Source organism: Pristiophorus japonicus, chromosome 16 (assembly GCF_044704955.1).
Source record: "Pristiophorus japonicus isolate sPriJap1 chromosome 16, sPriJap1.hap1, whole genome shotgun sequence".
Taxonomy (NCBI): domain Eukaryota; kingdom Metazoa; phylum Chordata; class Chondrichthyes; family Pristiophoridae; genus Pristiophorus; species Pristiophorus japonicus.
Genome location: NC_091992.1, coordinates 10,795,919 through 10,812,064, shown reverse-complemented (window position 1 = coordinate 10,812,064; position 16,146 = coordinate 10,795,919). Strand labels below are relative to the sequence as shown.

The 16,146-nt window shown below is 48.1% G+C and overlaps 1 protein-coding gene across 1 annotated transcript in view; it reads right to left on the bottom strand.

Annotated features, from left to right (window-relative positions):
* The window catches only part of LOC139226912 (multidrug and toxin extrusion protein 1-like), a 56,896-nt gene extending 43,044 nt beyond the window's left edge, over positions 1-13,852 (bottom strand). The window contains exons 1-2 of the mRNA XM_070858005.1: positions 13,706-13,852; positions 1,395-1,496 (exon numbers count right to left, since the gene is read on the bottom strand). Coding sequence (XP_070714106.1) covers positions 1,395-1,496; positions 13,706-13,852 — 249 coding nt within the window. The remainder of the gene's footprint in view (positions 1-1,394; positions 1,497-13,705) is intronic.
* Between the last annotated feature and the right edge of the window lie 2,294 nt (positions 13,853-16,146).

Here is a 16,146-nt window from a genome sequence, read left to right as displayed (position 1 = left end):
CTGGAGGTAGCAAACATTATTGAGGTACAATCCCATGGGATTCCGCAGTGCTCCCGAAACTTCTCTAAATGGCCCCAGACAACGACAACAACATCTTGCGTTTATATAGCACCGGTAACGCAGAAAGACGTCCAGAGACGCTTCACGGAGGCGGGAAGGCTGAGCCAAAGAAGGAGCTATTAAATGGGGTGACTAAAAGCTTGGTCAAAGAGGTGGACTTTAACGAGGGGGTTTTAGAGGGAGGTGGGGAGGCGGAAGGGGCTGAGAAGGGTATTTCAAAGAGTGGGACCGAGATTACAAATGTTGGAAGGACATTTGACTATCGGGAGCCAATCCTCTCCCCACAATCATCCACATTTGCATCAGGCTGTCATTGCTCCAAGAAATTTTAATTGGTTATTTTTTTTTCTTTCCTTTCTTTTGTCTCCTCTCTCTCTCTCTCTCTCTCTCTCTCTCTTAATCCAATCTTTGAGCCTGAATTTGATGGCCTCACCGCCCACTGCTGCCGACATCCCTCCTCGGGTTGCGCCCAGTGCCACGTTCCATTTGGTGTGGAGCGGGCAGGAGGGGAGAACCGCCGGGAAGCGGTGTAAGTGGGCTCCCGTCCACCGCGATGCCAGATTGGTGCGGACGGGAGTTGACGCCAGAACGGGGAAGGACCGCCGCATGTAGGCTGGGGTCTGTCCCTGACGGTGAATAGGAAGAGCCTGAAAAAAAACATGAGTAAACTTTTCAGATTTTTATTTCTCTCAGCGACTCCTGCACGTCTTCCGATAGATTTTTTTTTTCTGATGGTTTTCATTTTCAGCTCTTCGACCCTCCGTGGAGCCGACCCCATCCTCAGCGGCACTTGGGCGGCTCGAGCACCTCTGCCGCCGAGGATGAGAGCTCCCACCCGCTGCTGTCCAGGTTGGCGGCCTACGCTACAGCTTTGCCGCCCGCCACCTTCGAGGGACCCGGGTGATGAAAACCCCGCCCAAGGAACCATCAGGGACCTCAGCGGCCATCGGCGGTTCTTTGGGCGACACTTGCGTGGGCGGAGGCCTTCACCAAACCCGGGCACTCTATTTCCCTCGCTCTTTCTGTATCTAATTCACCTTATCTAATTTGCCTTTAATCGCCCTTATTTCCTTCTCCATCCTTGGATTTGATTGGTTTGGCTAATTTCTTTGCCCCCTACCTGAGGCTAAAACTGTTCTTTCCAAGAGTGGAGATCCAACTGTATGACCACGCACCACACTGCAACATTTTCTAAACACGTTTGTTTTAAAAGAAGAATTTGTTTGATTGAACAATGAACTTAACTTGAAATTAAGATCCACTGCAATTCCGTGCGTATTTTACAAATGATGCATTGACTGCAAACCAAACCTACTCGTTATAAATATACTTACCACTCCGGCAAGTGAAACGGCGTCCAGTTCAACTTTTCCTAAATGTCCACAGAATATGGTGCTGACAATAGTGATGAGAAAGACCATCAGCTGGGTTAGAAGCTGTCAACAAAGGAAAACCTAATTAAACCAACTGATACTTTCAGTGGGAAGAAAGAAAGAGAGAAAGATTTGCATTTCTATAGCATCTTACACAACCACTGGAGGTCGTAAAGCACTCTACAGACATTGAAGTACTTTTTTCAAGTATAGTCAATGATGAAATGTAGGAAACACGGCAGCCAATTTGCGCACAGCAAGGTCCCACAAACAGCAATATGTAATGAGCAGATAATCTGTTTTTTTGTTATGTTGATTGAGGGATAAATGTTGTCCAGGACACCGGGGATAATTCTGTTGCTCTTCTTCGAAATAATGCCATGGGATCTTTTACTTCCAACTCAGAGAGCAGACGGGGCCTCGGTTTAACGTCTCATCCGAAAGACGACACCTCCGACAGTGCAGCACTCCCTCAGCACTGCACTGGGAGTGTCAGCCTAGGTATTTGTGCTCAAGTCCCTGGAGTGGGACTTGAACCCAAAACCTTCTGGCTGAGCCACTGGCTGACATAACAAGGGACCTTGGGGCCAAAATTGCCCCTTTCCATTAGGCCTGTTCCCACCGCAAATCGGCAGCCACGCTGCGGAGTGGAGTGGCCGCCGATTTTTCGTGGGAAGGCTGCCGATAGCCCAATTGCCCTCTCGAGGTTTCCCGGCGGTGACCCGATGCCCTCCCTCCAGCTCTGCTGCTGCCGATCGTGGTAAGTGCGTAATCACCGTGCGTACCGCCGATCTGAGAATCTTCAGCCCGCCGGGCAGTGCCTAAACAATCATTTCCCCGGTGATCCAGTGAGGCTTCTGCAATGGCAGTGTGGCTTCCCTTAAAGGGGAGAGCACACTGCTGCTGCCGCCATGTTTGATTTTGTCGGCCGACTGCCCTGTTCGGCCCGACAATTACGCTCTTGGGTGCCAGGCCGATGGCCCGGCCGAAACCCTCCCCGGTGGCCCAGTGGGCAGAACTTTTTAAATCGCGGCGGCTCTTCCCCTTTAAGTGAAGGGGAGAGCCGTGGTGACGCGGCGTCGTGATGATGTCATCGCGGCGGTCGCTCCGCACCGCCCCCAACTCAGGTGTTGCCACCGCCCCGTATCCGCCCCTCTCGTGTACTCACCGCCCCCATTGAGGGCGACTTCCGGATCCAAATTTTAAGAAAACAACGAGCGGAATTTCGCTCAAGCGGCGAGCTCAACCACCGCGGCGGTGAAAACATACAAAACAGTTGGGGGCTCCCGGTTTCGGGCGGGGGGGTGGGGGGGGGGGGGGGGGAAGTTGAAAGGCAAACCTTTGAGATGGACTAATCTAAATTTTTAAGCTCATGAAAAGGGGAACTCCGAAAGTTGAACGTGGCAAATTGTGCACCGGGGTGATTCTGACAAATGCAGAGTTTTTGTCCTGTGTGTCGAGCCAGGGAAAATTGCTCCCCTTCATTTCTGACGGATTTCGAAATAGCTAGTGGAACAAGAGAAGCTGTTTATCCAAATTCAACGCGGTGACTTGGCTGATTATATTTTTCCGCAGCAAGGTTGATCTATTTCCTACGGCTCCTCGCACCATAACAATAATAAAGCCCTGACTCTGCCACTGCCAAAACCGGCAGGTGTGATCGCAGTGTGAGTGCAGGTCCGCAGTCCGTGTCAGTTCAAGGCCAGTGTCTCAAACCAAAGGTAACTTGCAAAAGCAAACCGATTGCTGGCCATTCAGAGCCCCTGATAGCTCAGTCGATAGAGCATCAGACGTTTAATACTGAGGGTGCAGGGTTCAAGTCCCTGTTTTGAAACCCAATGGGGAATTCAGAAGAAACTTCTTTACCCAGAGAGCGGTGAGAATGTGGAACTCGCTGCCACAGGGAGTGGTTGAGGTGAATAGTGTCGATGCATTTAAGGGGAAGCTGGACAAGCATTTGGGGAAGAAGGGAATAGAGGGTTGTGCTGATAGATTTAGGTGAGGAAAGACGGGAGGAGGCTCGAGTGGAGCATAAACGCTGGCATGGACTGGTTGGGCCGAATGGCCTGTTTCTGTGCCGTATGTCCGATGTAATCTGAAGTCCCACCCCGGAGCCATTTTAATTAACATTCTAAATAATAAACACACCACTCTAATCATTCAGTTAACGAGCTAAATTCACTTTCCACTCCAGCAAAATGAATTTAGTTGCACTGCAGCAACGCGACAAGGCTTCTTCGGCAGCACCTATCAAACCCGCGACCTCTACCCCCTAGAAGGACAAGGGCAGCAGGCGCATGGGAACACCACCACCTCCACGTTCCCCTCCAAGTCACACACCATCCTGACTTGGAAATATATCGGCCGTTCCTTCATCGTCGCTGGGTCAAAACCCCGGGACTCCCTCCCTAACAGCACTGTGGGAGCACCTTCACCACACGGACTGCAGCGGTTCAAGAAGGCGGCTTACCACCACCTTCTCGAGGGGCAATTAGGGATGGGCAATAAATGCCGGCCCTGCCAGCGATGGCCACATCCCGTGAACGAATAAAATAAACCCTGAAACTAGTTGATCCTAACCTTACTTAAACGATTTCTCTCCCTCTGTGATTTTTGTTTCCAATCCGTACTGAGTTTTTTGTTGTCAGCTGGTCAGCAAGTCAAAAACTTGACCTCTGAATCACCCCCAGCTCTGCGTCAGGGATTGGCTGGATGAGCTGCCAATCAAACCTGTGGCTGTCCTCCTGGCTGTCAACAACCTCCCACAGTGACTAAATTAATGAGGCTATTTGTGAATGTCATTAGAATGCATTGACAAACCCCATTGTCTTAAGTTGATATGGTATGTGAGAGAAACATGATCACTTTGACTAGTCCCGGCTATTGATTCAAATACCTTCTCCCAGAAAGCTTGGGCTTTGTGTACACTCAGTGCTTTATTAACAACGTCAGTGTTCTCGATCAGGCCAACATCCCCAGCATCGAAGCACTGACCATGATTGATCAGCTCCGATGAACGGATCACATCATTCACATGCCCGAAACTAGACTCCCAAAGCAAGTGCTCTACTTGGAGCTCCGACACAGCAAGCGAGTCCCAAAGCCTCCTTGATAAGGTGTAACATCCCCCACCGACTCTTGGGAATCCCTGGCCCAAGAGCGCCCGAAGTGGAGGAGAAGCATTCGGGAAGTCGCCCGAACACCGAGTCTCTTCGCCGGGAGCACGCGGAGGCCAAGCGCAAACAGCGGAAGGAGCGTACGACAACTCAAGCCCCCCCCCAGCCCCCCCACCCACCCGTCCCTCCGACCACCGTCTGCCCCACCTGTGACAGAGACTGTAGGTCCCGCATTGGTCTCATCAGTCACCTGAGAACTCGTATTGGTGTGGAAGCAAGTCATCCTCGACTCCGAGCGACTGCCGAAGAAGGAGATTAGCAACATCTCGAAATGTAACATGTACTAATGAGAAATTTGTCGCACGTTTTCTGCACATGTCAAGAGTTAAAACAATCCACATTTAACTTTCGACTGGACAAGTTTCACTTACCTGCTTGATTACCAAATCAATCAACTTGACCTGCTTACAATAGCCAGCCTTACTCTGGACTCCATTCCGAAGTGTAACGAAATACATTTTCCATCTCAACTCTTACTTTTCGACAACACAGTTACCCTATATATTTAAAGTCATATAAAACAATATATACAGGTAATAACGAAGCTTTCTTAATTTGATGCAAGATGTTTCTGTTACGTGTCTACTGTCTATGTGTCAGTCAGTGGCTCAGTGGGTAGCAATGGGTAGATCGTGGTGGAGGTACGCCAAATGTTTGTGGCGGAGGAGCGGCGAGAGATCGTGGCGGAGGTGCGGTGAATGAGGGTACGGGGCATGCAAGAGCCGAGGGCCCAGGGCCAGCCCACACTGCACACTAGGTCCGTGCAACAGAGCTAGGTCTCCAGTCATCCTGGTTCAATCCTTGCCACTGTGTGAAGCCCGTGTGGTGGCTGATGTGCAACAGTCACCACACATTAAAAAAATCCATGCACAGGCAGCTTCCATGATTGGAGTTCAGGACTGCAATATCGGGTCCTTCATTGAAATATCTGTAAACTCATGTGGAAGCAAGTCATCCTCGTTTGAGGGACTGCCTACGATGAGGAGGGTAGCACACTTGCCTCTGAGTCAGAAGGTTGTGGGTTCAAGGCCCACTCCAGAGACTTGAGCACAGAAATCTAGGCTGATGCTCCCAGTGCAGTGCTGAGGGAGTGCTGCACTGTCAGAGGTGTTGTCTTTCAGATGAGACGTTGAACCGAGGCCCCGTCTGCTCTCTCAGGTGGATGTAAAAGATCCCATGGCACTATTTTGAAGAAGAGCAGGGGAGTTATCCCCGGTGTCCTGGACAATATTTATCTCTCAATCAACATAACCAAAAAAAAACAAATGATCTGGTCATTATCACATTGCTGTTTGTGGGAGCTTGCTGTGTGCAAATTGGCTGCCGCGTTTCCCACATTACAACAAAAGTACTTAAAGCGCTTTGAGTCGTCCGGTGGTCGTGAAAGCCGTTATAGAAATCCAAATCTTTCTTTCTTTCTGAATTCAGGATCCACAAGTAAACCCAACACAATCATCAGATTTAAACATGAGTCCGTTTTCATTGTACATTAATGATTTAGACGAGGGGATTAAATGCAGTATCTCCAAATTTGCGGATGACACTAAGTTGGGTGGCAGTGTGAGCTGCAAGGAGGATGCTATTAGGCTGCAGAGCGACTTGGATAGGTTAGGTGAGTGGGCAAATGCATGGCAGATGAAGTATAATGTGGATAAATGTGAGGTTATCCACTTTGGTGGTAAAAACAGAGAGACAGACTATTATCTGAATGGTGACAGATTAGGAAAAGGGAAGGTGCAACGAGACCTGGGTGTCATGGTACATCAGTCATTGAAGGTTAGCATGCAGGTACAGCAGGCAGTTAAGAAAGCAAATGGCATGTTGGCCTTCATAGCGAGGGGATTTGAATACAGGGGCAGGGAGGTGTTGCTACAGTTGTACAGGGCCTTGGTGAGGCCACACCTGGAGTATTGTGTACAGTTTTGGTCTCCTAACTTGAGGAAGGACATTCTTGCTATTGAGGGAGTGCAGCGAAGATTCACCAGACTGATTCCCGGGATGGTGGGACTGACCTATCAAGAAAGACTGGATCAACTGGGCTTGTATTCACTGGAATTCAGAAGAATGAGAGGGGACCTCATGGAAACGTTTAAAATTCTGACGGGTTTAGACAGGTTAGATGCAGGAAGAATGTTCCCAATGTTGGGGAAGTCCAGAACCAGAGGTCACAGTCTGAGGATAAGGGGTAAGCCATTTAGGACCGAGATGAGGAGAAACTTCTTCACCCAGAGAGTGGTGAACCTGTGGAATTCTCTACCACAGAAAGTAGTTGAGGCCAATTCACTAAATATATTCAAAAGGGAGTTAGATGAAGTCCTTACTACTCGGGGGATCAAGGGTTATGGCGAGAAAGCAGGAATGGGGTACTGAAGTTTCATGTTCAGCCATGAACTTATTGAATGGCGGTGCAGGCTAGAAGGGCTGAATGGCCTGCTCCTGCACCTATTTTCTATGTTTCTATGTTTCTATGTTCAACGTTAGCATTGTCAATTTTTTTTTGCACCCGCGGTTTGCACTGAACACAAACGACCAAAGCTAAATAAGCCAAAAACAAGAGGGGAATAAATTGTGAGCAGCTGTAGAATGGACCCGGCACGGGCTCGATGGGCCGAATGGCCTTCAGTGCTGTAACCATTCTATGATTCAATGATATGCCCAACAACAACAACAACTTATATTTATATAGCGACCTTAACCTAGTGCTTAGCGTCACAAGTGCAGAGCCAAATTTGCTGATGTTACAAAGATGGGTGGGAAAGCAAGTTGTGAGGAGGATGCAAAGAATCTGCAAAGGGATATAGATTGGCTAAGTGAGTGGGCAGAAAATTGGCAGATGGAGTATAATGTGGGAAAGTGTGAGGTAATTCACTTTGGGAGGAAAAATAAAAAAGCAAATTACTGTTTAAATGGGGAGAGATTACAAAATGCTGCGGTACAGAGGGACCTCGGGTCCTTGTACATGAAACACAAAAAGTTAGTATGCAGGTACAACAAGTAATCAGGAAGGCAAATGGAATGTTGACCTTTATTGCAAGGGGGATGGAGTATAAAAGCAGAGAAGTCCTGCTACAACTGTACAGGGTATTGGTGAGACCACACCTGGAGTACTGCGTACAGTTTTGGTCTCCGTATTTAAGGAAGGATATACTTGCATTGGAGGCAGTTCAGATTAGATTCACGAGGTTGATTCCTGAGATGAAGGGTTTGACTTATGAAGAAAGGTTGAGCAGGTTGGGCCTATGCTCATTGGAGTTTAGATGACTGAGAGGCGATCTTATTGAAACATATAAGATTGTGAGGGGGCTCGACAGGGTAGATGCAGAGAGGATGTTTCCCCTTGTGGGGGAATCTAGAACTAGGGGGCATAGTTTCAGATTAAGGGGCCGCCCATTTAAAACGGAAATGAGGAAGAATTTCTTCTCTCAGAGGGTCGTGAATCTTTGGAATTCTCTGCCCCAGAGAGCTGTGGAGGATGGGTTATTGAATGTATTTGCGGTGGAGATGGACAGATTTTTGAACGATAAGGCAGTTAAGGGTTATGTGGAGCGGGCAGGGGAGTGGAGTTGAGACCAAGATCAGATCAGCCATGATCTTATTGAATGGCGGAGCAGGCTCGAGGGGCCAGATGGCCTACTCCTGCTCCTATTTCTTATGTTCTTATGTCCCAAGGCGCTTCACAGGAGTATAATGAGATATAATACCGAGCCGCACAAAGAGAAATTAGGGCAGGTGACCAAAAGCTTGGTCAAAGAGGTAGGTTTTAACAATAACAACTTTGTATTTATATAGCGCCTTTAACGTAGTGTAACGTCCCAGGGCGCTTCACAGGAGTATTATGAGATAAAATACTTGACACCAAGCCGCATAAGTAGAAATTAGCGCAGATGACCAATCAATCATAGGCAATCCCTCGGGGTTGAGGATGACTTGCTTCCACACTAAAAATGAGCACTCAGGTGACTGATTAACTCATTTCAAATGGTGGAAGATGCCTGTGCGTGAATTCTTTTAACGTGGGGTAGCCGTTGCACACCAGCCACCACACGGGCTTGACAGAGCTAGGTCTTGGTCCAGTGGCAAGGGGATCCAAGGGGACTGGAGACCAGGCTCCGCCACAGGTGCCAATACATACACACAAACTCAAACATACTCCTACTGTCCTCCTTCCTTCCTCCTTCCCACAGGACCTCTCTCTACGTGGAATTCATAGTACGCAATGTGAGCCTCACGACCTCACAGCCTCACTCTTGGCCCGAGCGGCGCCTTCCCTTGGCCTTGTCCACGCTGCCCCATCTCTGGGCTCCGACCTCTCCGCTCCTCCGTGCCTTGTCCGACCTCTCCTCTCCACTTCCGATCTCGCCGGTCCCGACCTCCGGACCGCGCCGATCCCTCCCTCCGCTCCTCGCCGCTTCCGACCTCCGCTCCTCACCCGTCCCGACCTCCGCTCCTCGCCGATTCCGACCTCCGCACCTCGCCACTTTCGTCCTCTGCTTCTCCTGCTCCTGCTCCTGGGTCCCGACCCCTCCACTCAGCTCCACCACGCTCCAAGAGATGCCACCAATCATCTACCTGCATTCTGATGACGACTAATTTTGTCGCCCACTTTGGTTTGGTCGCCCTCTCGAGACCGTTGTTGATTCTGCTGCTGCAGTGGCTAGCTTTGTTTGATTTGCGCACAGCTCCAGCCTCGCGCTCCAAACTGCTCCTCTGACTGGTGACCAAAAGCTTGGTCAAAGAGGTAGGTTTTAAGGAGCGTCTTGAAGGAGGAAAGAGAGGCGGAGAGGTTTAGGCAGGGAGTTTCAGAGCTTGGGGCCCCAGGCAACAGAAGTCACGGCCACCGATGGTTGAGCGATTATAATCAGGGATGCTCAAAAGGGCAGAATTCGAGGCCCAATCAAATCTCTTTGAATCTAAGATGGCAGCAGGTGGCGACCTCACTGGGACAGGTGGGAGGTCGTTCTTTAATCTCGGGATTGAGTCAGGTCAATGATTTAACGTGGAAGTTTATTTTAAGCATGGTTAATTTTTGGCTATAAACTTGGCAGCAGTTGCACCAACAGACTTATCTGCCTGTTACTTTGATCCGAACAATGTATTGGGCTATAAACTTTCGTATTAGCGTGTTTTTCCAAAATAGTATACTTAATTTGTTTAGTATAATATTTGGAGGGACTTCATCATTGTTAAATACCTTTTGATATTCTGTAGCATATTGATAGATTCTGACAGCAAAGGAAATTTGATCTTAAGAACTGACCCATCTACTGAAAAGATCATCTGAGAGACCTGTGCTTCAAAGGAGGTGTTCATGAACAAAGCACTGGGCTGGAGAGATTACTTACAAATTGGCTTGTTTAAATCAAAGGACATTTGCAATACCTCAGACGCAGTCATTTTGAAGAGGGTATGAACTCCAAATGTATCAGAACATAAGAATTTGGAGCAGGAGCAGACCATTCGGCCCCTCGAGCATGCTCCGCCATTCAATAAGATCATGACTGATCTGATCTTGGCCTCAACTCCACTTCCCTGCCTGTCCCCCAGAACCCTTGACTCCTCTGTAGTTTAAGAATCCGCCTTGAATATATTCAATGACCCAGCCTCCACAGCTCTCTGGGGCAGAGAATTCCAGAGATTCACAACCCTCTGAAAGAAGAAATTCCTCCACATCTCCGTCTTAAATGGACGAGCCCTTATTCTGAAACTATGCCCCCTAGTTCTAGATTCCCTCACGAGGGGAAACATCCTCTCAGCATCTCACAGTATTTCGTTAACTATTACTATGTTTAGTTATTACATTATACACAGAAGACCTCCGTGTCTACATTTTTGCTTTGCTGTCCTGTAATCGCAGTGTAACTAATACCGAAACCTACTGAGACTTCCCAACATTGGAATGACCAGTTCAGAGTGTGAAAAACGGTGCTGATTTTGTCTTGCCCTTTCCAACGCTTCAGGAGGTTTGATTTGTAAATGGATACTGTGTGTACTTCAGTCTGTAAAAACTCAGTTTGATACACCACCCGCCCAAGGCAATTGAACACAACGAGTCAACTGCAGTGATCCATGCAATCGAGGTAATTGTAAGTGCTCGGTGATGTAACCTTTACACCGGACTGCTATTTCATAAAAGTACAGCTTCTGAACCACAAGTGACACGGTCCACTTATCAGAATTGCTATAAATTTGAAGGAGAAAATAGCACTTTAAAAAAACCAGAAAGCTAACATCTGACTGTCAACCAATCATCTGATGCTTTGTACTATTTGTTCTATGTGTCTGTTTCCCACATCACAACAGTGACCACACTCCAAAAGTACTTCATTGGCGGTAAAGTGCTTTGGGACATCCGGTGGTCGCGATAGGTCGTGAAATTTCTCCTCATCTCAGTTTTAAATGGGCAGCCCTTTATTCTGAGACTATGTCCCCTAGTTTTAGTTTCCCCTATGAGTGGAAATATCCTCTCTGCAGCCACCTTGTCGAGCCCCCTCATTATCTTATATGTTTCGATAAGATCACCTCTCATTTTTCTGAACCCCAATGTGTATAGGCCCAACCTACTCAACCTATCTTCATAAGTCAACCCCCTCCATCTCAGTTTCAATGAAAGCACGACTTACGTGAAAGTAAGTTTTTCTTTCTTGGGGGACAGGCTGCAATCATTGCCAATTCTTTGTTGCCCTGAAAAGGTGGCAATGGGTCTCCAAAGACTGCTGCAATCCTTGTAGTGATAGTACTCCTTTATTGCAAGGGGGATAGGGTATAAAAGCTGAGAAGTCCTGCTGCAACTGTACAGGATATTGGTGAGGCCACACCTGGAGTACTGCGTACAGTTTTGGTCTCCGTATTTACGGAAGGAGGCTGTTAAGAGAAGCTTCACTAGGTTGATTCCGGAGATGAAGGGGTTGATTTATGAGGTAGCTTGAGTAGGTTGGGCCTATACACATTGTTCAGGAGATCTTATTGAAACTTGTAAGATAATGAGGGGGCTCGACAAGGTGGATGCAGAGAGGATATTTCCACTCATAGGGGAAAGTAAGACTAGGAGACATAGTCTTAGAATAAGGGGCCGCCCATTTAAAACTGAGATGAGGAGAAATTTCTTCTCTCAGTGGGTTGTAAATCCATGGAATTCTCTGCCCCAGAGAGCTATGGAGGCTGGGTCATTGAATATTTTTAACGTGGAGATAGACAGATTTTTGAGTGATAAGGGAGTAAAGGGTTATGGGGAGCGGGCAGGGAAGTGGAGCTGAGTCCATGATCACATCAGCCATGATATCATTGAATGGCAGAGCAGGCTCGAGGGGCCAAATGACCTACTCCTGCTGCTATTTCTTATGACTCCAACGATGGGGAATTGCAGGAAATTGACCCAGTGAGGTGAACTGCAGATATGGCAAACTCATTGAGGGAGAGCCAGCGAAGCACTTTGCAAAAGGGGAGAGGCGAATGGACGAGGGTTGAAACTCTAAAACAACAATATTTTATTGGCAAGGTTGCTAATGTCAGTTGGTCTATGCCCCAAAATGAAACTCTAGAATTAACTCTAATTAATCTTCTTGTGGGACTACTGTTGCTGTTAAGCATCTGGTATTTTTAATATCCACTTTGTTTATTAATCTCCTTTAAAGTGAGGCCTCTTCATTAACAATAATTACAATCTGAAAATGCTGGAAATCTCAGCGGGTCAGACAGCATCTGTGGAGAGAGAAACAGAGTTAACGTTTGAGGTCGATGACTTTTCGGCAAAACCGGATCAAGTTAGAGATGTCACAGGTTTCAAGCAAGTGCGGATGCAGGGAAAAGGAGGGAGGAAAGAACAAGAAGGAAGCTCTGTGATAGGCTGGAAGGCAGGAGATTGAATGGCACAAGGTGTGAAGGAGCGAGGGGAAAGAGGGTGGCAATGGGACAAGCAAAGAGACCAAGGGCCATCAACCTGAAACGTTGGCCCAGAAATTGCGGTCGGAGGCTTCCCGCCTGAAAGATTTCTACAAAATCTACCTGGTGGTCCGGGGCGTTCGGGGACTTGCAGTTCTGGGCCTCGACGCGAAGGCCTGCGGAGAGGCCCATGTATCCCAGAGACGCAGGCGCCTCGCGCACACCCCTGGGATCACGTGGGCCGGCCCAATCAATCCAAGCAGTGGGATTCCCATTCATACCTGTGCCGATTTTGTGGAATCACCCGAAGTACGAATGGAAATACCCCCAAAAGCACACAAACACTTCAAATATTTATTTTTTAAAACATCACATATTTAAAATTAATCAAAATGGAATTCAATTAATTATTTAAAACAAATATTTAATCAAATATTTTTTTCAACATATTTTAAAGGGTCTAAAATAAACTTACCTTATTTAACAGGATTGTAAATGTTTAAATTATTGAAAAAATTTATTTTTCTGTCCTTTAAAAGTCTTACGCAGGCTTTTATCAGTCGTAAGAATTGCAAGTGCATTCGCTGGGCAGGCGTGGGGCAAATACCCCGACTCTCCCCCCGCAGAGGCCCTTCACTTCCGGATGCGTGCGATCTATCGAGAGGATTCTTGACAGATTGCAAGTTGCGGGTTTAGGCGCCTACGCTTCACATACCGAGACCCAGAACTTGCGGGGCCCCGTTAACTCTGTTTCTCTCACCACAGCCGGTGCCTGACCTTCTGAGCGTTTTCCAGCATTTTCTGCTTTTATTTCAGATTTCCAGCACCCTCAAGTATCTTGTTTTCGCAAAGACACAAAAGACGGGTCTCGAGGATAAATGGCAGCAGCAGAATTGCTGCCTGCACCTGCTGCTCCAACAAGTGGGAGCAGTGCTTATTATCTGAAATAGTTGAACTCAAGTGTTGAGTCCCGAAGGCTGCAAAGTCCCTTCATTAAATGCCGTCTGCACTTTTGCAGGTCGTATGAAAATGTGCCCCTCCTCTCTGCCAGCTTTTACTGAAATCGTTAACACCCTTTGTAGCGATAGAGTGCACAGAGAAAATCTTGCTCATTAAGATTTTGTTACATTTGGCAACAACATCCGAATTGTAGTGAAAATATTGTCCAGCAAATTTTTCAAAAGATTTTTAACGTCATATTCTGAAATGCAAACTCACCACTGGTCCAGCGACTCGCGAAAGAGCTTTCACCTCCACCCAGAAGTTGACAGGTATCATTCCCTTTATCTTCCTCAGGAACACGTCCCCCCAGGTACCCGATGTTTGGGGAATGGCGCTCAAACTGACTTGCTCCAAATCCGTCATTGTTCCAGTCCTTCCGAAAAATCACCCACCTTTGTTTTCTCTCTCCGTGAGACCTTTCTGCCGCTCAATTATGAAATGACAAGTCTTAAATCAGTTTGCACAGCTGGACTTTGCACAGGACCATGGTGCACCATGAATGGGTGTGTTTATTTGCAACACCGGGTTTCTGATTGGTCCGCGGAGGACAACACCAGATTTCTGATTGGTCCCCCTGGAATGTGTAATTTGATCATAGCTGCTGTTGACAACCCTGCAGTTTGATCCATTCGATAGTCGTACAGTCTACAGATTGTGGATGTCTTTATGAAGATCCTTCGTTAATAATATTCTCCATTTATCACTATTGTTGTCCTTGGCTGATAAAATAAAAGATTTTATACTCTAATTAGCGAGTTAGTTCATTCTTTGGAGTTTTAGCGCGAGAAATTCGCGTTGTTTGCGCCTCCCGTTCGTGCTGCCAGGGGGTGCTAAAGGGGCATGACCAACTCCCGCAAAAATTCCGCGGGACTTAGCGAAGGCGCAAACCGGTTGCGCCTCGCCCCTGCTCCTGCCAGTAGCGCCGCGGGTCGCTGCGCCAACGATGATGACATCATCACCGTGCGTGGTGACCCGTTTCCACCGCGGAGTGAAAAATCAGGACGCCCCGTAAGGTTGCCACGGGTGATGTCTGAGCCAGCCTCGTGAGTCGCGAACCAGACCGCACTCTGCTCGCGGGGTGAGAAGCCGCGTCGCCATTTTGAAAAATGGCCGACTTACCGGTCGCAGCCTAGCCTTCCTGAAATCGCGAGGTCCGTGCCACGATGTTCCAGCTCGGTACTTTGCTTCTGTGCCAGGCTGCTGCCACGGCACCCCGCTCCCCAGTCATGGCCCCGTCTCCCCAATGCAGAGTCGGCAGTGTACGCCTCCCGCCAGCGTTTATACAGCGCCGTTCACGACCACCGCACGTTCCAAAGCGCTTTACCGCCAATGACGTACTTTTGGAATGCAGCCACTGTTGTATTGTGGGAAACGCGGCAGCCAATTTACGCACAGCAAGCTCCCACAACCAGCAATGTGACAACGACCAGATAATCCGTTTTAATGAGGTTGACTGAGAGACAAATATTGACCAGGTCAACGGGGAGAACTCCCCTGCTCTTCTTCGAAATAGTGGCCACGGGATCTTTTGCGTCCACCTGAGAGGGCAGACAGGGCCTCGGTTTAACGTCTCATCCGAAAGTCAGCAGCTTGAACAGTGCTGCGCTCCCCCAGCACTGCACTGGGAGTGTAAGCCTAGATTTTTGTGCTCAAGTCGCTGGAGCAGGACTTGAACCCACAACCTTCAAACTGAGAGGCGTTTGTGTTGCCCATTGAGCCACGGCTGACACTGTAAGATGGTCAGAATAAGGTACCAATCTACAGGGATACGGTAGCACAGTGGTTATATTATCGGATTAGTAATCTGGAAGCCTGCACTAATGATCTGGAAAGATGAGCTCAAATCCTCCCACTGTAGCTAGGGGAATTAAATTCAGATAGTTAAATAATGGAGTAACTGGAAGCTGTGCAGTAGTGCACGACACACTCCAACAACCAGGAGCATGGTGTCTCTGCTTTTTATAACAATGAGCCCGCTCCTGTGGCGAACCGGCAGCGCGCATGCGCAGGTCCAGCAGTCACATCCGTAAAATAGACCTGCAATCAGTAATCGTCACTAACAACCCATCGAGTTCCCTTTCGGGGAGAAAATCTGCCACCCTTTCCCGGTCTGGCCTCTGCGTGATTGCAGACCCACAGCAACGCAGTTGACTCTTAACTGCCCCTCTGAAATGGCGGCTCACCACCACCTTCTCGAGGGCAATTAGGGATGGGCAATAAATGTCGGAGGTTCACGAGGTTGATTCCGGAGATGAGGGGGTTGACTTATGAAGAAAGGTTGAGTAGGTTGGGCCTCTACATATTGGAGTTCAGAAGAATGAGAGGTGATCTTATCGAAACATATAAGGTATGAGGGGGCTCGACAAAGTGGATGCAGAGAGGATATTTCCACTCATAGGGGAAATTAAAACTAGGGGACATAGTCTCAAAATAAGGGGCAGGCCCATTTAAAACTGAGATGAGGAGAAATTTATTTTCTCAGTGGGTCGTGACTCTTTGGAATTCTCTGCCCCAGAGAGCTGTGGAGGCTGGGTCATTGAATATATTTAAGGCGGAAATAGACAGATAAGAGAATAAAGGGTTATGGGGAGCGGGCAGGGAAGTGGAGCTGAGTCCACGGTCAGATCAGCCCTGATCTTATTGAATGGCGGAGCAGG